General features: G+C 46.8%; 1 protein-coding gene across 3 annotated transcripts in view; it reads left to right on the forward strand.

Annotated features, from left to right (window-relative positions):
• Window positions 1-14,914, forward strand: part of LOC102035887 (diphosphoinositol polyphosphate phosphohydrolase 1) — a 20,812-nt gene extending 5,898 nt beyond the window's left edge. Inside the window, exons 2-6 of one of the 3 annotated variants that reach the window (XR_004082547.1) lie at window positions 5,096-5,206; window positions 12,509-12,553; window positions 13,149-13,233; window positions 13,985-14,292; window positions 14,836-14,914. Coding sequence is in view for 2 of the 3 variants with exons in the window: in XM_005428905.3 (XP_005428962.1) it covers window positions 5,096-5,206; window positions 12,509-12,553; window positions 13,149-13,233; window positions 13,985-14,154 (411 nt within the window). In the remaining variant the exon portion in view is untranslated. Of the gene's footprint in view, window positions 1-5,095; window positions 5,207-12,508; window positions 12,554-13,148; window positions 13,234-13,984 lie in introns of all 3 variants that reach the window. The other 2 variants (XM_005428905.3, XM_031063539.1) reach the window with 2 other exon arrangements.

Here is a 14,914-nt window from a genome sequence, read left to right on the forward strand (position 1 = left end):
AGCTGCTCCTGAAGCATGGGAAGGCATGTTGCAGATAATTTCTGTGGTTATCTAAACCATAATTTCGCTGGAGGGGGAGGACTTGGGATTGTGTTCTTCCCTGGTAGCAGGCAGTGGCTCTGAAGCAGCAGGAGCACTGCAGTAGCAGTAACAGGACCTGTGGAGCTCTGGAGCCAGAGCAGCAGCACGGTGATTTATTATTGTTATTCTAACCAGCAGCCTAAAAACCAACAGAATCTGCTGTATTTTTTCCTCTCTGGTTATGGGACTGTAGGTGCGATCCAAGCACTTGAAATGACTTGAACTCTTTCCAGTTCACCTCTTGCTCCCATTCCAAAACTTGTGCTTTACTTTTGTCAAGTTCTCTAGTACAAATCCCTTCCCTTTTGCACCGTCCTGTCGTGAATTTGCCACCTCCAGCTCCTGGATCCCTCGTTATCAGTTAAATCCCATTATCCCACGGAGCCTGGTGCAGGTGCATGTGCAAAAATAACACTTGTCTAAGGAAACATATCCTGTTGAGGAGCTGGAATGCTCCTGGCAGGACAGGCTGTTATGGGCAGGGAGGGATTTCTGGTGAGAGTGTGTGTTGTGGTCCCAGCTGCTGACCCTGGCAGGTGCAGGGCGGGCTGTAGCCCTGCTGACCACCGGCTGGATTCACTCCTACCATGTGCGAGCTCCAGAACGTGCCTGGAATAGCAAGAGGGTGGGAGAAGCCCTCCCGTAAGCCCTGGCGTGCACCCTGGGGCAAACTGCCTTTGCAGTTTGGCAAAACACGTGATTTGCTGGGGAGTCATCGAGGCTGTGTTGCTGCCAGGGAAATGAGATTAATTTTGCACAGCTTTGGTGACAGCAGTGTCCCTCTTCTCCCCCTACTCCTCCAGTTCTCACCCCTTGCTGATCATAGGGCTTAAAGTGATTTGGTGTGGACAGATGAACATCCCACTTTTGTCAGGTAGAAAAGCATTACAGGACTGATATTTAGGGATTGGGAGAATTTTGTGAATTTGCAGTGAAACACCCAAGGTGTTTGTTATGCTGGACACAGCACCAGCTCTGGGATCTGCCTGGCCATGGGGCACATGGGAGCACAGCTCAGCTCCTGAGAACACGCTGGTTTTAAACTGAAACTTTGAGACAAAGGCAGATTGAACAGCAAAAGCCTTGCAGTCAGCCATCTTCTCCTCCCAGCTCCTGCAGCCTCTGCGGCAGCAGAGTTTCCTTGCAGGCTGTGCTCTGATAAATGATGCTGGAGTGGGAAATGAGGTGCAATGCCGGGAGGTTTGTGCTTCAGTTGCTGTGCAAACGATGTGATTTATAGCTTAATGTTGATACAAAGCACGACAGTATTGATAGAAAGCATGTCAATATTGAGGGAAAGCTTGAAAATATTGAGGGGAAGCTTGTAAGGCAGTGTCAGGAGCCAGCAGCTATGGATCAGCTCCTGGCAGCAGGAGGCTGCTGGGCCAGACCCTGGATTTAACATCTTGCCTGCTGTTCCCTGTGCTGGCTGCCAGCTTGCCGGGCCCTGGCTGGCACAGGTGGGTAGCACTGACTTTTCCTGGAAGTCTGGAAGGTTCTCAGCTCATTTTCTACCCATGCTGTGGCCCAGCTCCTCACAGGGCTGTGGCCCTTTCTGTCTGCTTGAGTGCTGCTGTGGAGCCTCTTTCAAGGAATCGTGTTCCTTGTGGTGGAGCTGCTCTTGTTTTATTTATGGGTGGTGGATGTTGTTTAAATCCACCATAGCATGGGAGAACCTGGGAATCTCTGCTCCTCTGATCCACAATTGCAGAGTTAATTCTCTGCCTGAACCTGGTTTCCCAGTTCTTGCTTTGCAGAGCCCCATTATTCCTGTGAAAAGAAGACAGAAAAACCCCTCCATGTGGATACAGCAGGTTTGTGTTGGTTGTTTTAAAGTGTTGTGTATGGGGGATGCCCAGATTTATCCCAGGAACAAACTCTTTACCCGTTTTCCCATGGAGCTCCTTATTCCATGTGGCTGTTTGGGCAGCCTTAGATGTCTTGGTGTGTTTCCTGTCTCCTCCAGGCAGGGTTAGTACTGCTCAGGTTTGTTTGGGTTTGTTTGTTGTGTGCAGCTTTGAAGGTTCTTGCCTTGAGGCTCTGCTTCGAGCCCCTGCTGCACACTTCAAACTTGGCTTATTTTTCTAAACTTTCTCTTTTGTGGGGGATTTTGTGGGAGAGTTTCAGCAGGGCCACCTCCTGCCTTGCCAGAGAAGCTTGTGTTGCTCATTTCCCTGCTTTGAAATGACATAATTGTCTTTGAAATCCTGGAAAACACAACTTGGCCATGTGACATGTGTATTACCTGCAAATGCTTTTCCAAAAAGTCTGCAGGATGTGGCTCCAAAATCCAACTCCAAAATTCCTGGCAGGCCAAGAGTCTCAGTAGCCATTTTAAACACAGTTGCCTGGCAAGGATAAAATGGAAATATCTGACCTTCCTACGTGTTCTAGCCTGATTTAAAAACATAACTAAATTTTGGTTTATTTTTTGATGGCTGTTTAGATTAAATTAAGTACTTAGAATGTATTAAAATAAAAGTTATTTATGTAATAAAGAAGTTAATGAGCTAAAAAGCCAGCTGTACCCTGGGCTGCTCTACTGGAAGGTGGTAGGGAATGGAATGAGATGGGCTTCAAGGTCCCTTCCAACCCAAACCTTTTTGGGATTTGGATGATGACAACGTTTTCCTTGATCTCTCTGAATGCATTGCATGTATCTGGATCCAGGGCTGGTGTTGGAAGTGTGGGTTTTTTCCAACACAGCAATGTCTCCCCCTCCTTTGGAACTCAGCCCCTTTGTCTTGGGAGAGCTCATTGGTAGCAATATCCTGTTTGAAGTTGTTTTAAAAGAATGACCTTGTAGGGCTTGTTTCCTGCACTCTCTTGATGGGATTTCCTTTTTATTAAACAGGAAATAGTCTGATTACATAAAAGTGTGAGAATGACAGGTTTTTCCTTCCCAGCAAGGGTTGTTCATGTTAATTCTATTCAGAAAATGCTCAACTGCCAGAGCAGCTGAAGTTAATTTACTTTGCCTCAAACCATTGTTTGCACCCAGAAGTTCCTCCTGGTGCGTTGCAGAGGCATTGTCTCAGCCTGAGCAGGTTTCCTGGAGCAGTCTGTGTCCAGGGTTCCATAGCAGATCCTTGTTCTCACGCCTGGAAGGTGGCAGGAGTTCAGGGCTGTGAGATGTGCTCTGCTGAGTTTCAAAGTTCTGGTTCTTTGGAGGTTTTTTTATATTTTTCTGCTTTTTTCCCCCTTGAGCTGAAGCTCTGAATTGCAATGGGAAGTGGCAGAGCTGGTGCTTCCTTACCTGGCAGCAAAGGTGCACTTGAAATGGCTGTTCCTGCTCTTTTAGCTTTGTCCTCAGAATCACCAACTGACCTGGAGTCAGGAATTTGAGTCCAGACTCTTTTGGATGATGAGTGGGGATGGAGTAGAAGTCAAGTACTGTGCTGGGAAGAGGCACAGTGGCAAAGTGCGGTGGCTGGGGAGCCTGGCAGGGACTGGCTGCTGTCCCAAGAGCTCTGAGGATGAATGAAGTTTACATTCCCTATTTAGGCTTGGCTTTCTGGTGGAGTTTTACATGGACTGGATGCCTGGAGGAAAGGAATTCTGCCTTCCTCTTGGAGAGGGCCAAACACTTGGGATGTCACTGTAAAGCAAATGCTGTTCTGCCACAGCCTGGCCACAGGATGGGACAGGCACCATCCCACTTGGAACTGTGGAACTGAGGTGCTCATGCACCTTCATTTGTTTCCAATATGAATTTGGTCAGAGAATTTTCAAGATAAACCAGCTGAAAAATCCTGGAAATCTTGTGCTTGTTTTTGTTTTGGAAGTTTGAATTCTGTAGGTAGATTCCTTTGGGTAATTTGTGCAAATCTTTTCATATCCTACTGGCAAATCACTGTTTCCCCAGTAAAGCCTGGGATTTCAGTGTCTCCACAGTGTAACTCCCAAATGTCTGACACTGTTACAGCTGGCCTGGAACCTAATTGGACTGGTATGTTGGAAAGTTTCTGGAGCAAGTCGCTTTGGCTCTGAGCTTTGTGCCCGTGAAATGATGAAGTACAGCAGGATGACTCTAATGAACGAGCTTTGTTTAGAGAGCTGGACAACAGCATTAGTGTTGTTTTAAGTTTCCATCTCTGCTCATGGGTGTATTGCAAGTAGATTTAATAAGCACAGCATCTCACTGTTCTTTGGGACAGTCTGTAGTCAGTTGAGAGTGTTAGTTAGAACTTGTCTTGCTGGGAGGTGGCAAATCAGAACCTGAACTTCTCCAGAGCAGAATTACCCTGGAATAAAAAATACTGTTTCAAGAAAACCTACCCCAAAGCATGTGTATGGTAAATCCCTCCGGGAAGAGGGTTGAACCATTTTTCTCATTCACAAAAGTCTGTCCTTCCGTGCTGCCCTTTCCTAGGGGGCTTTAAGTTTAATAGGTTTAATATAGGCTTTTATTTTGCTTTTACCTCATTAAACCACCTCCTCTAAACCAAAAGTAACCAAGTGCTGGCTCCAGAGCTGAATCCTCAGTGCCTACTGCAAAAGAAGTGACAAAGAGTGGGGCTGAAAATCTGTGCTCAGACAATTGCACATAAATAGTGCAGTGGGAGTTCCTGGACTGTCTGTGTTGTTAGTGACAGAACTGCAGGGACAGGCAAGGCCAAAGGCACCAGGAGAATTAAATGGAGGTACTTCTGCAAAGGGTGGAGGTGCTGAGCAGCATCTGTGCATTTGTGTTGTTTTCTGGGGTATATCCTGAGCTGTGGGGACTCTGCAGTGAACTCACACTGTGGGTGATGCTGTGCCCAGAGCTAATGAGTGTTTTGGTGTGCAAGGACAGTTTCTCCTGCAATGCATCAGAGCAGGGAGAGGCGGTGGCTGAGGTAACACAGAGTGTAGGAGTGCCTCGGTGTCACTGCTGCTGGAATTTCCACGGCTGTGTGGACGGGGCCGAGGGAGAAGCGAGCAGTGGCAAGGCCCTGCCTTGGGTGGGTCGTGTCTGGGGGTGTCTGAAGGGGAGCAATGGGGGTGCCCCATCAACTGTCACTGCTCTTCACAGGTGCTGCTGGTGAGCAGTAGTCGCCATCCAGACCGATGGATTGTCCCCGGGGGTGGCATGGAGCCCGAGGAGGAGCCCGGCGTGGCCGCCGTGCGCGAGGTCTGTGAGGAGGTGAGTGCCTTCACCCTGCCCTGTTAGCCCGGCTTCTCTGGGTTTGTTTGCATCACTCTTCCTTCTTCTCCTCGAGGTGGAGAGGCAGATGGGGTCACTGGTGATATCCCCATCCCACGTGGGAGGAAAACGGAGTCCTAAATAAGAGAACATGGGAATGTAATTAAACCTCTCAGTTGGAATGAGCTTGTCCTTGCCTGATACCTTTAACTGAAAATAAAGTTCAGCTCTAGTCACTTCAGTGTATATATAGTCTCTGCTTCATTTTCTCTGTAAGAGACCTTCAAAATTCAGCTGTGCCTTTGTGGACCTGTCTAGTACTTGGGTAGAAGGTAGAAATAAACCCCTAGGAGCCGCTAAAAGCAATCAAAATATAGGGACCTAGGTATGTTTTTGGTTTAGAATACACAGTGAGGTTTATGTGAATAAGTGAAATTGGCCATAAGTTACCAGCAGCAGTTTCTAAAGTGTGCATGGGTTGGTTGGTTTCTTTTCTCTTTTTTGCTTGAAGCTCTTTCAGGAAGGAGATCAAACAGCAGATCAAACACAGATCAATGGGCTGTAGGGAGAAGGCACATTTTTCTCTTAAAGCTGCTGGAAGAACAATTTTTTTCTTCATAAGAAGTGTAAAGGCAGTAAATAGCAGTTGACTGCAGTGTATGTAAAACATGTCTTTAGAATTTGCTTCTGAATATTAACCAACTGGGGAGATGCTTAGGTTCAGAAATGACTGCATGATTATAGATGGAAGGGCCAAGTAGGTTCACAGTTACATAAGGCAGGATTAAAAATGCTTTTGAGAGGGTTATAAATCTTTGGGCTCTGTGCAGAACAGAAAGCAAGAGCTAATTGATGGGACTTGGGAAGAAGCTTCTCCTATAGCTGTTTTTTTGAATTGTCTGGTCTATGCAGGTTTTTTCCTGAATTATTTGGAAGTACATGCTGCTGTCTAATGCAACTCTGAATATTCAGACTGTTGGACTAACCAAATGTGGCAGATCTCAAGCTGCATGTTTCTCTTTGGATGTTTTAATAATCTAGCAGTTTATCAGAAAGAGATTATACAGGTCAAAGTTTATTTTTTTAAGTCTCTTTAGGTCCCTCTAATACTGGGAATTGCTTCTTGCAAATTTTATTTCCAGCTTGTAACCCAGCTCCTGCTTTTCCAGTAACTCGGCAATCTTTCAACTGCTTTACAAGCCAAAGTGAGTGTAACCAGAACAATAGAAATATTTTTAGCTGCAGACTCCTGCTTTTCAGCCCAAGCATTATTAATAATGAGGCGATGCGATACAGAAGTCCAGGGTTCATTCAGGAGGTGCAGAGCTTTGCCTCTCAACCCTTAAAATAAATGTGCAGGGGCACTCCCTGCGCGGGCAGCGGCGCCCTGGGAGAGCCGCGCTCTTTCCATGACAGCGCTGCCTGGAAGGGAGCCCTGGCACGGCTGCGGCCGCGCAGGAACTGGTTTGGGCTGGCTGAGATAATCCCGCTCCTCGGCTGGTGTTCCCTGCTCACGTGGAGCCCTGCCCGCTGCCAGTGTAACTCAAGCCCTGGCAGCCTGGCAGGGGTGAGCTCTGCCCAGCGAGGCACCTCTGCCCGGCTGCTCCCAGCACGGAGCTGCAGCAGCTCGGAGCACCGGGAGCACCTGGGAATCAGCTGGGCACCCCCGGCTCACTTGAGCACCCCTGGCTCACTTGAGCACCCTTGTCTCACCCCAGGCTCACCCCCAGCTCACCTGGGCACCCCCAGCCTTGGGTGCTGCAGGTGGAGGAGCTGATGCGGAGCTGTCTGACATGAACAGCAGTGGCAGTGGTGCTGGCAGAGCTTTAGGGCTGTGAGGCTTTCCCCCTTTGGGCTGTGCTCATGTGCTGCTGCTGAGGCTCTGCACACAGAATTACCCCCACATCCCCGGCCTCGAGCTGTTTGGAGCTCTTTGCTGGGTGCAGGGGGGATGTTGTTGGAGTGTTGGGAAAAACAGGAGTGCCCATCTTCCCAGTTCATGCTGTTGGTTTGGCAGGAAGAGTTTCAGGGGGCTGCTGGGAATCCTTGCCCTCCCTTCCATGTGAATCCAGGTGTTGTGGGGTTGTTTAGAACTGAGGCTGATTTCTGAGTAGGTTTGAGGTCTTTGCTTCTCTCCTGAGACAGCCAGTCATGGGGACACAGGTTAGCTGAGCAGTTCCAGTTTGTTGCTTGAGGTGGGAGAGGGAAAATCCAGTTTCCCCTATGGCAATGAGCAATGCTGCTCAAATCTGTGGGAGAAATGTGTGGGGTTTCTCTCCTTGACTTTGGTATGCCTTTTCCAATTTTTAATAAGAGCCGGTTGGAAGAGCTGTAAGAACTTGTGATCCTTCCTGTTGCTTGTGGCTTTTGAGCATGACAATAGACTGTCTCTTCTCAATTCATTCTCTTTTGCATGGTGTGCATTTTTTTTTCCAAAACATGCTTCCCTAAACAACAATTTTAACTTCTGCATTCACCGTTTTAATTTTACTGTGTATGTGTTTGGGTTTATCCATGTTATTGCAGAAATAATTGTCATCTAAAGTTACCTAACTTTTCCCTCTTTCTGTTCCAAAATGAAATGTTGATTCTGAGTGAAGGCTGTGATCCCTCTGTCCCAGTTTGAGTTCAAGTCCTTGTCCTAGTTTGAGGTAGTCCTTATCTCTATTAGTCTGTACCAGCACAAGTATTAAAGTAGACAGGTACCAACACTTGTCTTGCTCCCTGTTGTCTGCATGAAATTGGAAGTGACTGGAGTTGTTGGGCATTGTTTGTGCAGAGTGACAGCAGACACACAGCAGCTCTGGGTCAGAGCAGCCTCTTCAGAAGAAACCTCTTATTTTTGACAGGTTACTGAGAAGTGCTGTAGTCAGTCTTACAGAGCTGGGGACTCCACGTGTGTTCTAAAGTTCACCTTGTGGAAGGTGTGTGCCCTTTTCAAACAGGTCGTGGTGCTCATGGAGTGTGTTCTTTGCTTAGGAGTAAGGGGTTTTTATGGGTGTGAGCAACTGGTGAACATCAGGGTTTAGAAATAGATGCCTTAAACTTATTATAGAGTGACTTTGAAAAAAGCCTCCACACTCATCTGTGACACTCAGCACCAGTTCCTTTTTCACTTAGAGCATTCTTCACATCCTGACCTTTAAATACTTAGTAAATGTCAAATTTTATAACACTGCAGGAGCGTTGGTTGTTCTTTTTTCATGGGAGTCAAAAGCCAGATAATCTGTGCTTGATCTGTGATCAAACAGGCAATTGGTGCCAATATCAAGAATAGTCCATCATGGCAGTACTTTGATCTGGTTGCTGGAACATTTTTTTTTTCCTCTTCTAAACATGCTTTATAGATAATCTTTCCTGTCTCATGTATTTTGTTAGTGATTTGGAACACAGATATTGATATCTTTCAGTGCTAAAATAGGAAGATTTTTTTTTAAGTACTGCAGGGCCAACAGCTGAATGATGAGGTGATGGCCTTTGAACCCCTCCTAGCTGGTCATACCCAGTGCAAGAGGTGGCTCAAAGTCACTGTCCCTTACCCTGTATACTCAGACTTCACAAAAACGATTGCAGTATCTGAAAGTTCTTCATTCTGATATGGAATTTCATTTCTATTTCCCAAGTGTAGAATCAAATAAAGGTGTCGTGCAGTACCAAATTAGATGAATGAGTCTGGCCCTCTCTGAGACAGCAGAGTTTGCCCAGCTGGCCTGGAATCAGCATCCTCCAAACATGTCCACAGCTCTCCTGCGTGGGATTTGCACCTTCAGTAGTGCAGGTCTTAGAGCAAAGATTTGGGTGTTCCACCACAGTTCTCTTGCCCAGCAGTAATCTGTAGTAGATGCAGGCTTTGAGCCTAATAGAGCAAAGTAAAATAGCTGAAATTCCAACCCACATTTTCCTTAGCTCAGATGGAAGGAAATAAAAGCTGTCCCGAGGAACAGATGGTGTTGCTGCAGGCTGCTTTTTGCATCTGACCCCAACTTATTTTCAGCTTTGAAACCTGAACCTGCTGTTCTTGGATGGCTTCAGTAATTTTTCTTTATTAAAACAAGTTGTTCCATGAGCAGCAGAACTAGTAAAGCTTCATTTCCTCCAGGTTTTTGTTCCTTGTCCTGAGCTCCCAGCCCACCCCTCTGGGTGCACTGGGGGTTTGAAGTGTGTGCTGGGCAGGCAGCTGGCTCTGGCAGTGCCTGTGGCTGATGTGCTCTTGCCAGAGCTCCCTTTTCCTCCTCCCCTGGACCCTGGATGCTGATTTAGATCAGCAGAGCAGGGGATAAGCTCATTTTGCCAGCTCTGTGTGTCCTCTTGTACCTGAGTGTGCCTTTCCCGGGGAATCCTGTTGTGTGATTGTCTTGCTTTGTTTCCACACCTGCAGTTGGTGCTGGTGCTCTCCTACTCCTGCTGATGGGTTCAGGACCATCCTCCTGGGATCCTCCTGGGATTCTCCATGTACTTGGAGGATTGCAGCACTTCCAGTGCTTAGAGGGGCACAAAATCAATTGTGCTGCCTCTGCCTCACTCACTGGTCTGACCCAGGAGGGCCATTAATTTACCATCGAGGAGAAAATTCCTGAGTCATCTGCTGCAAATTAAGATTCAGACCCTGCTGCAGTCCTGGGTGAGCCTGGGACTGGGCTTTAACTCTTGAAGAAAATTTTCTTGCCCATATGAAGGAGGAGATGGGGAGCTTGCCCAGAGAGGAGCCTTGCTGGTTACCAAGCTTGACTTGTCAGTGATAACAGCTGTAGGTTATTTTCTCAGGTGTCTTGGGGCAGCTTCTATGTTGGAAATCTGTGTGAAACTGTGAATTCCACTTTGATGCTTGTTTGTGCCATTGTACAGAGACCAACTCTCCTGTTGGTGTGGGGATTTAGTGCGCTATCAGAAACAAGTGTATGACAATCCTGTTGGTGTTGGGTGTCCTGTATGTTGTGTTTAAAATCCACTGGAAAACGGGCTGAGAGAGGCATTGGCCCCCAGGAGCAGTGGCTGATGTGTTTTGCAGGCTTTGGTAAGAACTTGCTTTATAAAATCAACCCAATGTGTTTTTTTTTTAACTAAACCATTCTTTTGTGTCGCCATTTACAACTGCACATGAGAAGTTTGTGTGTGAAGCAAAGCTCAGAGCTTTCTCCATTTGTGTGATGATAATTCAACATGATTTTCCTACAAGACATGTTTGTCTTGGCATCGTTTTTTGTGCCTTTTTGGGCAAATAAGACCAGGCAGGACAGAGCAGGAGGATCCTGGTTTGAACACAGCATTATTTCCATCGTCTCTCTTTACCAGCACAGAAGGAAGGGCTCCTCACCTCCCTCTGCTACTTCCAGCACAGTTCTAGAGCTGGGATAAACTGCCTGGGAGGCTGCTTGAGCAGAATTCATCCTTCGTCTCCAGGTTGGCCAGTTGCCTGGAGATAAATTTATTTCTAGTCAGACTTGAGAGTTCACTAAACCATCACAACAAAATCCCTGGCTTCTGATTCAGTGCCTACAGGTAGGGAGAGCAGAAATTCAACAACCTTTTCCAGAAACCAGTGAAGCATTGGTTTAAGACAGTTATTTTCCAGAAATATTTGATTCTGCTTCACCTTTTAATGCATTCATGTCCGTATGTTGTGAAGGTGGAAGCCTCCAGTTCCTCCCTGTGTTTCTGCTGCCTGTTGAACATGGCTGAGCTAAAAATAAATCCCAGTGCTGAAGGAGTTCCTTGAGGGAAATGCATTTGAAGCATTTACATTCCAGATGCCTTGGGAGAGGGCTGAGGCCAGGTCAGCAGGGTTGGCAGAGGAGGTGGAATCTTCAAAGGTCAGCGGGCACCGACCTGCATGGAATTGCTGCTCCTCCATGGGGCTGCTGCTCGCTCCAGAAATAGCCCCAGAGTCACAGGCACTGAGGCACCTCTGGGCCCAGCAGGATGTCACAAATACTGGTGGGACAATAAAGCTTGTGTCCAAAAGTGAAATGGGAGATTCAGTTGATTCACTTCCTAGAAGTGGAGCTCAGTGAGTGCGTTACCAAAAAAATTCTTGATTTCTGTGACTGCTGGTAGTGAGGGAGCTCTAAACCCTTTGTTCCTGGGGCAGTTCCACATCAGCAGCCTGGCAGCAGGAGTGAGGTGTTCTCTGGCTGGATTCTCTGGTACCTGTTCATGCAATAGGCTGGAACTTAACCAGGAAAATTGTCTCATTAAAGAAGGTTCTTCCTTTCTGACAGCACAAGACTGTGCATCAGCTGGTCAGTAGGACAGAGAATTTGTCTTAGCATTAATGTGACTCAAACATTTTTTGTTTTAAAAAAAGAAGCCTGGCATAATCATATCTCTGTATCTCATCTGCAAGAGGCACAATTTCCCTGGGCTGTTCATGGGATGTGTTCCAGCTGCTGGAGACGGAGCCGACTCTACCTCCCAGTTGTGGCTGGGTCGTGTGCCAGGCTGTGTGGGTTGGTTCAGACCTGTTAAATCATGGAGCAAGATCTCATCTTGTCTGTAGCACTTGAGTTCCAACCATTTACAGGCATAAAACAGAGGGAATATAAAGCAAGGGCAGGAGAGTGGGCCGGGATTTTGCACAGAGAGCTGAGGAGGGTGGGGAGGGAGCCAGCAGAGAGGTGCCAAAAGGAACACCAAATGTGATGGAGTGGTACATCCTCAGTAGTATTCAAACAGACAAAACTGTTGCTTAGATCTCTTGGTTTGTGTCTCTGCTTGATTCAAGAGCTTTATTTCAGCGTGCATCTGCCCTTTGTGTTATATCCAAACCTCTCTGGTTCCTGCTGCCAGGGCCACATCATGGCATTTTGTGTTTATATTGGCTTGTTTCAGGTGTGTGCAGGACACCCCTGAAATACCTGGGAGCTGTCACATCACTCTGGGGTGTAAGTGAATGTCTTACACATACTTTATTTCCTTGAACTTTGATTTTGAAGGGGTAAAACTGCCAAACCCCAAAGCCAATATTCCCCTTGCTCAGGCTGTAATAACCTTCAGAGGAGATTCTGGTCACGAGGACTGTATTGGTATGCAAGGAGTAACTCCTCAAATATTTCTTCTTCCCCCAGATTGAATTCAAAATTGTTTGAATGTAGGAAAACAAGAGAAAAAAACCCTGGGAATGCTTGGATGTTGAGCACTCAGGATACATTTCTGTTTTTTGCCTTGTGACTGTGTTGGTTTAAGACAAGCAGAATTTTAGAGCATTTTCTTCCTGTCCTGAAGGAACTGGTCCTGCACAACAAGTAGGAAACACGTACTGAGCTGTTGTTAAAACACGTTTCTTTTCTCTTTGAACTTCCCTAGGCTGGAGTGAAAGGGACGTTAGGAAGATTAGTGGGAATTTTTGAGGTAAGTTTCAGACGTGGACACTGAAATTTTGTTGCAAAAAATCATCTTGGAGTAACAATGGCTCTGCAGGGTTGTGGAGTGAGACTTGGTGTTAAATAAAAACACAGCTGTTCAGCAATTCTGATCTTTGCAATGGGCACTTCAGTGAAATCACTGGTGATAACTGGTGTGGCTGAATATTCTTGGTGCTGCCAAAAGCTGGGGAGTGGGGTCCCCCCTTCATTTGTGGCACTCACAGCCACAGCTGGCACAGTCAGCAGGTACCAGGCACAGCTCTTGCTGTTGTTCTGGCACTGACTCCTTCAAACTCATGTGAAATAGGTCAAAACCTTCCCAGCTGAAGAAGTAATTTGTAAGCACATCAGTCCACAAACCACTGCTCCACAGATCAAGAACTGCACTTTTGGGTGTCCCTATCAACACTGTCAGACCTCTCTGATTTAAAACACAGCAGTTTTCAGTAGCTAAGAACGAGCTGTGCTGTGGGAGGAGCTGCATCCAAGGTGGGCAGTTTGCAGCAGCCCAGTGCCCTCCTGCCTAGAAAGGTTTGTTGTTGCTGTTGGCTGGTGGTTACTCTGTCCCCTTTGCCTTCCAGAACCGGGACAGGAAGCACAGGACTTATGTTTACGTACTCATCGTCACCGAAGTGTTGGAGGACTGGGAGGACTCTGTCAATATTGGTAAGCTTGGTGCATGCTGCATTAACTGATGGAAGCAAAGCACAGGGCAGCTCAGCATCCCTCTGGGACCCGGAGTCTGTGGGAGTGTCATTGGGAAGAGTTGCAGTGGTGTGTCCTTTGGTTGCTTGGGAAAAAAAATATTGTTGTGAAATGGATGATTTGTCACCTCTGTGGCCCAGGAGAAGCCAAGTAAGTGTCCAGCTGCCTCTGCAGCAATTTTGTGTTTAATTCTTGCACTGAATGGTACCAAGCAAAGATGAAGAACTGTCCTGTCTGAGACTAGAGGAGATACATGTGAGCAGTGTGGGTTAATCATTCCCTGTTACCTTTGAAACCTTTGTGTTTCAATTGGATTCCCAAGTGGAAATGAACCTGTTGTTGCCACAAGGTTTGTGACTGCACTGCAGCAAATGGAACGTGACTCCCCTCAGGCTCTTCATGGAAAGAGTAAGAACTGAGAGCTGTCCACAGGAAACTGAAGTCCATCTGCAAACTGATGGAAATTGGGTGGTGCTTGGTGTGTGTGTTGTGAGTTGTCTTGAAATGAGCATCTGGCTTGACTAGAAATTGCAGAAATAGCAAAATAATGGGTTTTTTTTTAATTAAGAAATGTGAGACGGGGGATGTACTGCCCTAAACAAACACCTGTCCCTGGGGATGGGGAGCTGTCAGTGTGGGGTTGGAGGGGGAGGCCCTTGAGATCAGAAAACATCATTCTGTTGCATCTACTGATTTCTCTCTTTGCCCCCAGGAAGGAAAAGGGAATGGTTTAAGATAGAGGATGCCATAAAAGTTCTGCAGTATCATAAACCAGTGCAGGCCTCGTATTTTGAGACCTTGAGGCAAGGCTGTCTGGCCAACAACGGCACCCCGGTGATGAGCACGCCGTACTCCGAGAGCTCTGTGTCCGACATCAGATGACTGACGAGGGCCCTGCCAGAGCAATTCCCTAAAGCAGACTGAGACCTGGATTTCCCTCCCCTTCCCATTTCCATGCCTCCTCCCTCACACCAGGCATGGGGCAGAGCAAGTGTTCAGAGTGCTGCGATTTAGTGCAAGGTGGGATGATTTTTTCTTTTTTCGTTGTTGTTGGCTTTTTTTGCTCTTTTTGTTTTTTTTTTTTTTTTTTTTTTTTATCTGTATTTTGTAAAATACATTTTGTGCATGAAGTGCCCCTTTCCTGGTACTCCGCTCCACGGCCTGGAGGCTGCCAGCCCCGCATCTGCCTTGTGCTCTGAAGTGTTTCAAGTGTCCCCTTCGTGTCACCCCAGCCAGAGCCACTTTTTTTTTTTTTTCTTTTAAATTAAAAGACTTCCAATGTGAGATCAGCTCTTCAAGTCTTAGTCTGTACTGTAAGGTGCTGCTCAGACCCGCGTGGGGATTACTCGCAGCACATCTGTATAAACTTTTTTTTTAGATGGAGGGTTTAAACTTTTTAATTTTCCGGGATTTTTTTTTTTTTTTTTAATCCTGGTCTGCTTCTGAAAAGAAGGGTTCATAATTAACCTGTTTGCCTTTTGTTCTGTTTTTTAAAAACACACATTCTGTGACAGTGCTAGTGGCTGGGCCAGTTTACTCCCCAACCAGTATCTCCCGATTTAGTGCAGTGACACTTGAAGTTGAGGGCAGAGTTCGGATCACCTGCAGACATCCCTGCAGACATCCCTGCTGCTTTTCCTGC

This window comes from Geospiza fortis, unplaced genomic scaffold (assembly GCF_000277835.1).
Source record: "Geospiza fortis unplaced genomic scaffold, GeoFor_1.0 scaffold14, whole genome shotgun sequence".
Taxonomy (NCBI): domain Eukaryota; kingdom Metazoa; phylum Chordata; class Aves; order Passeriformes; family Thraupidae; genus Geospiza; species Geospiza fortis.